The sequence below is a fragment of the Chiloscyllium plagiosum genome, chromosome 5 (genome assembly GCF_004010195.1).
Source record: "Chiloscyllium plagiosum isolate BGI_BamShark_2017 chromosome 5, ASM401019v2, whole genome shotgun sequence".
Taxonomy (NCBI): domain Eukaryota; kingdom Metazoa; phylum Chordata; class Chondrichthyes; order Orectolobiformes; family Hemiscylliidae; genus Chiloscyllium; species Chiloscyllium plagiosum.
The window spans coordinates 76,630,105-76,642,290 of NC_057714.1; the positions used below are offsets into that span (position 1 = coordinate 76,630,105).

The 12,186-nt window shown below is 40.8% G+C and overlaps 1 protein-coding gene across 8 annotated transcripts in view; it reads left to right on the forward strand.

Annotated features, from left to right (window-relative positions):
• Window positions 1–12,186, forward strand: part of malrd1 (MAM and LDL receptor class A domain containing 1) — a 408,484-nt gene that overhangs the window by 367,945 nt on the left and 28,353 nt on the right. For all 8 annotated transcript variants that reach the window (XM_043690416.1, XM_043690424.1, XM_043690417.1 and 5 more), the window contains 2 exons: window positions 3,878–3,969; window positions 4,054–4,147. In XM_043690416.1, coding sequence (XP_043546351.1) covers window positions 3,878–3,969; window positions 4,054–4,147 — 186 coding nt within the window. The remainder of the gene's footprint in view (window positions 1–3,877; window positions 3,970–4,053; window positions 4,148–12,186) is intronic.

The following is a 12,186-nucleotide window of genomic DNA, read 5'->3' on the forward strand; positions in this document are numbered from 1 at the left end:
ATAAGATCAGAAGTAAGAATCTTTGATTGCACAATATTCAGCACCATTTGCAACTCCTTGAATAGTGAAGCAATCCATGTTCAAATGCAGCAAGATTTGGACAGTATCCAGGCTTGGGCTGAAAAGTGGCAAGTAACATTTATGCCATACAAGTGCTAGGCAATGACCATCTCCAATACAAGACAATCCAACCACTGCCCTTTAGCAACCATTGGTGTAACAAAAACTGAATCTTCCATTATTAACATTCTCTAGGTTATCATTAACCAGAAACTCAACTGGACTCACCACATAAACACAGTGGCTGAAAGAGCAGGTCAGATACTAGAAATACTGCAGCAAATAGCTCACCTCCTCACTCCTGAAAGCTTGCCCACCATCTATAAGACACAGGCCAGGAGTGTGATGGATAACTCCCCAATTGCCTGGATAGGTGTAGCCCCAACAACACTCAAGAAACTTAACACCATCCAGGACAAAGCAACTCACTTGACTGGCACCGCATCCACAAGCATCCGCTCCCTCTACCACCACCACCATAGCACAGAAGCAGCAGTGTGTGCTATCTACAAGAAGCACTGCAGAAATTCACCAAAGATTCAGCATGGGGCGGCAGGGTCTCAGGTTCAATTCCAGCCTTGGGGGACTGTCTGTGTGGAGTTTGCACATTCTCCCCGAGTCTGCATGGGTTTCCTCCAGGTGCTCCGGTTTCCTCCCACAATCCAAAGATGTGCAGGTTAGGTGGATTGGCCATGCTATAATTACCCATAGTGTTAGGTGCATTAGTCAGAAGGAAATGGGTCTGAGTGGGTTAATCTTCAGAGGGTCAGTGTAGACTTGTTGGACCAAAGGGCCTGTTTCCACACTATAGGGAATCTAATCTAATCTAATCTCAGACAGCACCTTCCAACCCACGGCCACTTCCATCTAGAATAACAAGGGCAGCAAATATATGAGAACAGCACCACCTGCAAGTTCCCCTCCAAGCCACTCACCATCCTTACTTGGAAATATATCACTGTTCTTTCATTGTCACTGGGTCAAAATTGTGCAATTCCCTCCCTAATGACATTGTAACCAAGCTACAGCACATGGACTGCAAAGTTCAAGAAAACAGCTCACCACCACTTTCTCAAGAGGATTTGGAGATGCCGGTGTTGGACTGGGGTGTGCAAAGTTAAAAATCACACAACACCAAGTTATAGTCCAACAGGTTGAATTGGAAGCACACTAGCTTTCGGAGCACTGCTCCTTCATCAGGTGGTTGTTGGGGCGGTGCTCCAAAAGCTAGTGTGCTTCCAATTAAACCTGTTGGACTATAACCTGGTGTTGTGTGATTTTTAACTTCTTAAGGGGAGGTAGGGATAGGCAATAAGTGTTGGCCCAGCCAGCAGTGCCAACATCCTACAAATAAATTTGAGAAAATCTTCAGAGCATCCTCTGGAGGAGGAGGAGGACTGAGACAGCTTCCTGATGAAGGGCTTTTGCCCAAAATGTCGATTTTCCCACTCCTTGGATGCTGCCTGACCTGCTGTGCTTTTCCAGCACCACTCTAATCTGCCATATACGTGGGGCAGAACCCTACTGAAGGTGACCCAGAACAGGAGGCAGGTTTGGAGGGGATGATCTCAGCTGCTGACTGTAGAGTCAGTATGACCTCCTTGCCACCTCTGTTATCACATTTTGGTCCTCTTAGGCACTTAAGAGGCCAGCTATGGGCCTTTCCCTGGAGTCAATCAAAAGCTAACAGTTCTGTTAAATGACAATGCCATTCAGAATGACAAAGATCCAATGCATAATGTTATTGCTAGATCCCAGGCCAGTGGGAATGATGGTGGAAGAGCTGTTACAGGACAGTGAGCATAATCAGCAAGGGCAGGAGGAAGGCTCTCACTCACTACCTTTGAATTAGGGTCCTCCTCCTGAAAGCCTGCATGTGTGTGCTTGTTGTGCTCCCTACAATATGAACTTCCTCGGCCTTGCATTGGGTAAATACAGTGGAAACAGGATGAGACTCTTAAATGGCATGACTTTCCCAGGGTCTGTTTCTATGCTATACATATCTCAGTCTGTGACCCTATAACCTCATTTGGATACAGGGTAAGTGTGCTGTCCAAGGGCCATGCCTCCACTGATTTAATTGGGATCTAAGTAACAAGGTCCTAAGCCACCTATCCTCCTGCCTCAGTAAAATTCCCTCTCCTCCCAAACGTGCCACAGGAGACTATCAGAGCTTCCTGAAATGTCCAGAATGAGCCAACTCAATCGTAGTTCACTTAGACAGTAATCGCACAGACATTTGGAACAGAAATTCCCAGCCCATTAGCCTCAGCTCCTCCTTCAAGCCACAGTCAAATCAATCACACAATTAACAACTGGTCACTTTCACAGACACCTAATGCTCATTGTTAACTCTTGCCTCACCATTCTACATAAAGCAGAAGGTCACTTGCCAAGTAGAAGGCTAGTGTGGAGACAATTGGGAAAATGGGGAAATGGAGCAAATGTGTGAATATTGTGGTCCAGAAAAATGTTTAGAAATGTAGCAATTTAATACTGTGATAATTGTCCATATGTCTTCATTATGTAAATACAGTTCTTTGTCCATCCTTCTTTGGTTAACCCTGCATGGTGTTTCCTATGATACCAGCAAAGGTATGAGCAGGATGCGCAACTCCAACTCTGAGTGAGACACTCTTGACAAATTTTGTCACGGTATATCCTTGGGGGCTGATGACCTCTTCCCGAACAGAGATTTAAGACAAAATTTAGAACTGAAAAACTGTTAAGTCATTATTATGCATATGATCGCTTTTTACTGGCTGTTGATATCACATCAATATGAGCGAGGATTATATGCCATATGGCTCTGTGACATTTAACAGATGTCAGAGAGATCCTGATCTTCCAGCCCCCACTAAGCCAGGCTTACTGAAGTTTCAGTTGGGACAGCCATATGCCATTCTCTGCCTACTTCCTGAAAGGAGTGAAAGAAAAGCCTTACGGATGTGAACAATGGAATGTATTGCAATGTTGAACAACTTTTGTGGAGGATTACAGTGAGGGATAGGTCTGGTCTTACACTTAAATGAATATTCGTCAATCATGAATGGTCAGATGGGGATGTGACAAGACACCTACGCAGAGAAAGATGAGTGCATCAGAAAGATAAGCTGGAGTGATGAATGATGTGTAGGACAAGGTTACAGCAGAATGAGTAGCTTTGGGGTAAAATATGGAAACAAATAAACCAAAAGTGCCATTTTACTTATCGTTACTGGGATGTTCACATTATTAGACCTTATCTGTTATAGTATGCTAAGCTGAAGCATCATATTCCTGATGTCCTCAGTGACTGGATTCCTGTGGTCGGCTTTCTCCACAAATATAAAGAAATCAAATCTCCGTGTGGGGTTACAGTCTGCAATATTTTCTTCAGCCAGGCATTGTTGAAGTATGATGTTATCTTGTTACCTTGTGTTTTCATTGCTGCAGGTTGTGGCTCTGTGAAAAGGGCCCAATAATGATTCACGTCTCATGTTTCCTGGAATCCCTATTAATAGTTGAACTGAAATAGATTGATGCAGCACCTCAGCATGCCTGCTCACTCAAGTCATTCTGGAAGCCAGGTGCAATATAATGGCTGGGTGAAAAAGCCACTGATAAATTTGCTTCTGAAATCGTTGGGTTCCCCAGGGATTCCCAAGTTCCCCTGCTGAGTAGGTCAGGAAATCTAAATCCATATTGCTTGATGCAGCAAAGCCATAGCTCTAGTCTGTCTATTTTTAAACAGACTGTTTATATAGTGCTTTTGAATATTGCATTTTGAATTTCCAGCTATTTCCTAGGTTTTCTTTTCCTTTTGTGTGCCTTACAGGTGTACAAGCCAGTGGAGAGGAAATCGATGCCACATTCAGGTCAAACCAGCAGGATCACTGAGTCCTGCTCCAGGAACAAAGGGCGGAAATGGTAAAGAAAAATATATCACTTTTACATTCTTGTCTTCTACAGCCTCCTGCTATTACTAATTATTTTTCCTTTTTTTTAATCTAGTGTCCATGTTGGCAGGACTGATTGTTGGCTTGAGTCTAGTTGTGCTCAGTCTGGTAGCTGTTTTGGTCATAATTTCAAGAAAGAAACCAAGCACGTATGTAACAGCATGTGTGTTATTCTTGGTTTGCGTTGTTGAGTGTGTTGGACTGCTACACATTAATCTTAAGAATCATACAAACTTTAAAGGAGTATAAATTACGAAAAGGTCATGCAGTCACCTGAACTCTCCTTTTAACAGACAATGTAGACTTCATCTCTGAGTTAATTCAAGTAAGAAATGTATTTACCCTGAGGTAAGGTTTCCAAGAAAATAATTTGAAGAAAATAATAGCTCTTACCAATATAATTGAATGTCAAATTCAAGATAATACCTTAAAGAAAGGCATGACTCTATATTGCACTTCAGTATTTCTCTCAAAAGGAATTTCAAAGTGCAGTTAATCAGTTTAAAATGCTGTATTTGTAGACAACCATCATAGCTACAGTAGACACAACAAAATCCCAAACACAACAATGAAATGAATTGTCAAATAATCTGCTTTTGGTCATATTGATGATGGGAAAAATCTTGTCTTAGACATTAAGATATCAGGATTTTAGTTCCTCAACTGTACAACTTATATTCCACACACTGTATTTTCATAGTCCTCAATCATCATTAAATACAAGTAATCACAGAAAAGGCTCAGGTGAGCCTTTTGGCAACTAACAAAACCACAACAAAGATTATTTTACAACTTCACAGTTCTGACAAATCTTGCATTCTCAGACTGTAAATCAGGACCTTTCACAGCTTCAGAAAAGCTACGTACCACATGCACTCATTTTCCAATATGCACTTAATCAATTACAGAAATGTGAAAGGCCTGTGAGACTGAGTACCCCCCACTTCTCTGACTTGACTGTAACTCTATCCCAAATTCCAAGGCCAATATTAATTTAAATAATGAGAACAAGTACTCATAACCATAGCAGTATAAAAGGGAATGGGCGTGCGCCTCCTGCATGACATCCTCCCACTCCAACTGAGGAAAGCAGACATTGCTCAGGCCAAAATCCCAAGAGAGCCATCAAAAAGTATCCTTTGCTTGTTGGTCTACATCCCAGATCCATTATTTTTCCCACATTTTTTATTCTTACTCCTGCGAACTCAATATCCAAGTGAAGATGGAAGCAATTCAGCAAGGTTGGTGATTAACAGAAAGGGAGCTACTGTACTGCCTAAGCTGTTGTAAATGTAATTGTGCAACCATTTGCATCAGAGAATATGTGGTTATGCAAATTAATAACAATAAAAGTTAAATAGAGACAATTGTAACAGATGTAAATGTATGAAAAAAGAATATTTCACAAAAAGGATAAGGTGAAGAAGGGACCAAGAGAGTCAAGGAGGCCAATCAAATCACGGGTTATAAACTGAGAAGAGACTAATAAAACTGAACCAAAAATGTGGATCAAAGCAGTTTTAAATTTAAAGAAATAATACTTTTAAAAATGTCCTGTAATGCTCAGAGTGCAGAGAATTGGAAACAGTTATATTAATTATGTGAAGGAGATGTAGGTATGAACACAGTAAGATGAATGGAATGCAAATTGGCAGAAGTGAAGAAATATATATAGAGTCATAGAGATGTACAGCACGGAAACAGACGCTTCGGTCTAACTCGTCCACACCAACCAGATATCCCAACCTAATCTAGTCCCATTTGCCAGGACATGGCTCCTATCCCTCTAAACCCTTCCTATTCATATACCCATCCAGATGCCTTTTAAATGCTGTAACTGTACTAGCCTCCACCACTTCATCTGGCAGCACGTTCTATCACACATCACATATATGTGAAAACGTTGCCCCTTAGGTCTCTTTTTTATCTTTCTCCTCTCATCCTCATCCTATGCTCTCTAATTCTGGACTTCCCGACCACAGGGAAAAGACCTTTTCTACTTATCCCTGCCCCTCAAGATTTTATAAACCTCTATAAGATCAGCGCTCAGCCTCTGATGTACCAGGGAAAACAGCCCCAGTCTATTCAGCCTCTCCCTTAACTCAAATCCTCTAACCCTGGCAACATCCTTGTAAATCTTTTCTGAACCATTTCAAGTTTTGCAACATCTTTCCAATAGGAAGGAGACCAGAATTGCACGCAATATTCCAACAGCGGCCTAACTAATGTCCTGTACAGCTGCAATATGACCTCCCAACTCTTAGACTCCATGCTCTGACCAATAAAGGAAAGCATACCAAACACCTTCTTCACTATCCTATCTACCTGTGATTCTAGTTTCAAGGAACAATAAACCTGCACTCCAAGGTCTCTTTGTTCAGCAACACTCCCCAGAACCTTATCATTAAGTGCATAAGTCCTGCTAATATTTGCTTTTCCAAAATGCAGCATCTCGCATTTATCTAAATTAAACTCCATTTACTACTCCTCAGCCCATTGGCCCATCTGATCAAGATCACATTGTACTCCAAGTAATCTTGTTCACTGTCCATTACACCTCCAATTTTGATGTCATCTGCACACTTACTAACTATACCTCCAATGTTCACATCCATATCATTTATGTAAATGATTAAAAGTAGTGGACCCAGCACCGATCCTTGTGGCACACCACTGGTCACAGGCCTTCAGTCTGAAAAGCAACCCTCTGCCACCATCTTCTTCTATCTTCTTCAAGCCAGTTCTGTATCCAAATGGCTAGTTCTCCTTGTACTCCATGAGATGTAACCTTGCTAACCAGTCTCCTATGAGGAACCTTGTAGAACACCTTACTCAAGTCCATATAGATCATGTGCACTGCTCAATCAATCCTCTTTGTTACTTCTTTGAAAATCTCAATCAGGTTTGTGAGACATGATTTCCCACGCACAAAGCCATGGTGACTATCCCTAATCAGTCCTTGCCTTTCCAAATACATGTACGTCCTGTCTTTCAGGACTCCCTCCAACGACTTGCCCACCACCGATGTCAGGTTCACCGGTCTATAGTTCCTTGGCTTGTCCTTACTGCCCTTCTTAAACAGTGGCATCACGTTAGCCAACCTCCAGTCTTCCGGCACTTCACCTGAGACTATCCATGATAAATATACCTCAGCAAGGGGCCCAGCAATCACTTCCCTAGCTTCCCAGAGAGTTCTAGGGGACAGGTGATCAGGTCCTGGGGATTTATCCACCTTTATGAGTTTCAAGACATCGAGCACTTCCTCCCCTGTAACGTGGACGTTTTTCAAGATGTCACCATCTATTTCTCCACATTCTATATCTTCTATGTCCTTCTCCACAGTAAACATTGATGTGAAACCTTTGTTTATTATCTCCCCCATCTCATGCAGCTCCACACATAGGCTACCTTGCTGATCTTTGAGGGGCCCTATTTACCTAGTTACCCTTTTGTCCTTAATATATTTGTTAAAAACCCTTTGGATTCTCCTTAACTCTATTTGCCAAAGCTATCTCATGTCCCTTTTTTTCCCTCCTAATTTCCCTCTTAAGTATACTCCTACTGCCTTTATACTCTTTGAAGAATTCACTCGATCTATCCTGTCTATACCTGACATATGCTTCCTTCTTTTTTTTAACCAAACCCTCAATTTCTCTCATCATCCAGTATTCTCTACATCTCCCAGCCCTTCCTTTCACCCTAACAGGAATATACCATCTCTGGCCTCTCGTTTTCTCATTTTTGAAGGCTTCCCATTTTCTAGTCCTCCTTTTACCTGCGAACATCTGCCCCAATCAGCTTTTGAAAGTTCTTGCCTAATACCTTCAAAGTTAGCCTTCCTCCAATTTAGAACTTCAACTTTTAGATCTGGTCTATCCTTTGCCATCACATTTTTAAACTAATAGAATTATGGTTGCTGGCCCCAAAGTGCTCCCCCACTGATACTTCCCTGAGTCGGTCTCTTATTTCCCAAGAGTCGGTCAAGTTTTGCACCTTCTCTAGTAGATACATCCACATACTGAATCAGAAAATTGTCTTGTACATACTTAACAAATTCCTCTTAACACTATGGCAGTTCCAGTCTATGTTTGGAAAAGTTAAATCCCCTACCATAACCACCCTATTATTCTTACAGATAACTGAAATCTCCTTACAAATTTGTTTCTCAATTTCCTGCTGTTTATTAGGGGGACTATTATACAATCCCAAGAAGGTGATCATCCCTTTCGTATTTCTGAGTTCCACCCAATAACTTCCCTGGATATTTTCCCAGGAATATCCTTCCTAAGGACAGCAGTAATGCTATCCCTTATCAAGAATGCCACTCAGCTCACCTCTTTCCTTCTCTCCTCCCCCCCCCGCTCTCCCCACCCCCCAACTGTCTATCCTTCCTATAGCATTTGTATCCTGGACCATTAAGCTGCCAGTCCTGTCCATCCCTGATCCACATTTCTGTAATTGCTATGATATTCCAGACACATGTTCTTAACCATGCTCTGAGTTCATCTGCCTTTCCCATTAGACCTCTTGCATTAAAGTAAATGCAATTTAACTTATCAGACCTACCTCGTTCACTGCTTGATTCTGTCTGCCCTGATTGTTGACTCGCTCCTTTTCCTAACTGTACCAGTCTCAGACTGATCTTTATTGCCACTATTTCCCTGGATCGCAACTCTCTCCACCAGTCCCCCCTCCCCGCCTCCCAAATAGTTTAAATCCTCCAGAGCAGTTCTCGCAAATCTCCTTGCCAGTATATTAGTCCCCTTCCAATTCAGGTACAATCTTTCCTTCTTGTACAGCTCACTTCTACCCCAGAAGAAATTCCAATGATCCAAAAATGTGAACCTTTCTCCCCTGTACCAGCTCCTCAGCCACGCATTCATCTGCTCTCTCCTCCTATTCCTATCCTCTCTAGCTCGTAGCACCCTGAGTTATCCAGATATTACTATCCTCAAGGACCTCATTTTTAAATTCCTGCCTAACTCTTTATATTCTTTCTTCAGAATCTCATCCTTTTCCTTTCCTATGTTATTAGCTCCAATGTGTACAATGACCTCCTGCTGATCCCCTGCCCTCTGCACCCTCTCTGAGATATCCTTGATCCTGGCACCAGGGAGGCAACACACCATTCTGATTTTTCACTGCTGGCCGCAGAAACATCTGTCTGTGCCTCTGACTAGAGAGTCCCCTATCATAATCAATCACTTGGAACCCGATGTACCCCTCATTATATTAGAGCCAGTCTCAATACCAGAAACTTGGCTGTTTGTGCTATATTCCCCTGAGAGTCCATCACCCCCTGCATTTTCCAAAACAAAATACTTGTTTGAAATGGGGATAACCACAGAAGATTCCTGAAATATCTGCCTCCCTCTCCTATTTTTCCTGGAGTTAAACCATCTACTTGACTGTATTTGCAGCTTTTCCCCTTCCTATAACTGCCATCCATCACACCCCGAGCTCCTGTAAATTCCTCATTGCCTCTAACTGCGGCTCCAACCAATCCATGCAATCTGATAGGATTCGCAACCAAAGACACTTCAACAAATTTTACGAAGACGAGCGTTTAAGTGCAGGGAGAGCTGAAATGTAATGAAGGAAGGAATATGTCTTGAAGAAAGAAGTGATGTGCACAAGAATTTGAGAATCAATATCATTAGTGATCAAAGATTAAAAAATGGATTCTTACAGAAGTAGGATTGTACTATTAATTGTAGCAGAGAGAGCAAAGAAAAATGTATTGACAGATTAGGGAGACAGATTGTTCTTCTAGGAGATTTTAATTATCTTCTCATTGATTTGGGCAAAGAGAAAAGAGAAAATTTTATTTCCATTATGTGTGGGATTCTTTCATTATGGTCGTATACAGTACCTACAAGGGAAGGGACATTGCTAAATGTGGTTAAAATAATTATATTGATCAGGTAGATGAAGTAAATATGAATGAGCGTCTTGAGTGCAGTGTCATAATTTGATAAGGTTTTGAGATAGAGGAGAGGCTGACTATATAGAAAATTTCAGCAAATCGAGAAAGGAATCAATTGTGAGCTAAAAATCGAAATTGTCACATAGGATTTAGATCAACATTGGGATAATTTTTTAAAGATAATTTCAACATAACAAAATAAAACAAAGCAGTAAAACTATTCTACTTCAATTTCAAGGTGGTCTGAATGGATGAAATACATAGAAATAAATTCAAACTGAAGAGGCCAGATGCTGTCTGTGTCACCAGACAATATGCATGTAATAAAGGATATATAATAAAGCAAGACAAATTGAAAAAGAGATTGCTGGAATCAGTATAAAGAGAGAATATCAAAAACATTAAAATAAAATATCAACATTTCTGTAAATGTATCTGTTCAAAAAAATCAAATGTGAGTGTGATTCTACAGGGGAGAGGTCACTAAATTAACAGAGAAAATTCGAAATTAGTCAGGATAATTACCAGATACTTTTCTTCAGTATTTATAGACATAGTTCTGGGAATAAGGTAAATTGTGAAATGGGTGGGTGACGTGAGATTTGCTGAAATATAATGGATAGACAGAAGTCAATAAGATATTTAAGCACAACATCAAAGGTACAAAACAAACACAGAAAATGCTGGATTAACTCAGCAGATCATACACCATCTGTACAGAGAGAAATTGAGTTATTATTCAAAACGAAGAGTTCCAAAGAATAGTCATGTTGAACTCACAACATTAATGTTCTGTCTCTCATCAGAGAGAAACGTTTCCATAACTGCTGAATTTCTCTACCATTTTCTGTGTTTGTTTCAGATTTCAAGCATTCACAGTATTTTGCTTTTAATAAAGGTCCAAAAACTAACCAAATATATTCTAGAATCCTGAGGGAAATAAGAGAAAGGAATGATGGCATTCAGCAATTATATTTTGGGGGTTTTGGTAAATGTGTACCAGAGCTCTGGAGAATGAACGGTACAATGCCCATTTTTAAAAGTGTCCACAGCCAGGATATTTCTGGCATCAGCAGGCCATTCATCCCCCTCCAGCATGCTTTGTCATTCAATAAGATCATGGCTGATCAACTCCACTTTCCTGTTTTCCTCTTACAACCCTGGAGTCTCTTGTGGATTTAAGATCTGTCTCATCTATCCTTGAATATATTGAATGACTTCCACCTTTGCTGTAGTTTGTGGCAGAGAATTCTAAACTCTGAAAGAAATAAATTCTCCTGATTTTCAGTTAAAAAGGGAAATCCATGAAGTAGGCCATTTGGCCCATCAAGCTTGATAATCCTCAACTCCACTTTCCTGCCTATGGCCTCCTTGATTCCTTGACTGACTAAAGTCTGTTTGTTCTCAGACATGAAGTTACTTATCAACCCAGCCTCCAACAGCCTTCTGTGGTAAAGAATTCCACACAATCTCTACTTTCTGAAAGAAAAAGATCCTCTTCATTTCATCTCTACAAAATATTCTTCGTAGGGTGGGTGTTGTGTAATGAGAAAAGAATAATTAGCAATCTAGTCATGCGAAGCTCCTTGGGGAAGAGTGACCAGGATATGATAGAATTCTTCATTAAGATGGAGAATGAGGTTGTTGTTTCTGAGACTATGATCCTAAATCTAAGTAAAGGAGGTAATGATGTTATGAACTACGAGCTAGCTTTGAAAATCTGAGGAATATTACTTACAGGGATAACAGTGGATGGCAATAATAGACATGTAAAGAGCGCATGGAGTAATAACTGCAACAATTGTTCGATTCTGCCTCGCACAAAAATAAAACAAGAAAGGGGGTCTGACCATAGTTCACAAAAGAAATTCGAGATAGTGGTAAAAACAGAAATTGCTGGAAAAGCTCATTTGTGGAGAGAAATCAAAGTTAATATTTCAGGTCTGAGGAAAGATCACTCAACCCAGGACGTTCACTCCAATTTCTCTCCACAGATGCTGCCAGACCTGTTGAGCTTTTCCAGCAATTTCTATTTTTGGCTCTGATTTACAGCATCCACTGTTCTTTCTGCTTTTAAAAAAAAAATAGAAATGATATTATATCCAAGGAAGGGGTATAAAAAGTGTTTTTTTAAAAAAGCAGCAGACATGAAGATTGAGAACACTTTAGACTTCAGGAAAAGGGGGCTATCAGGAGTTGTTAAGACAGGGAAGATAGAGTAAAAAAGCAAGCTTGTGAGGATCATACAAACGTGAGATGTGG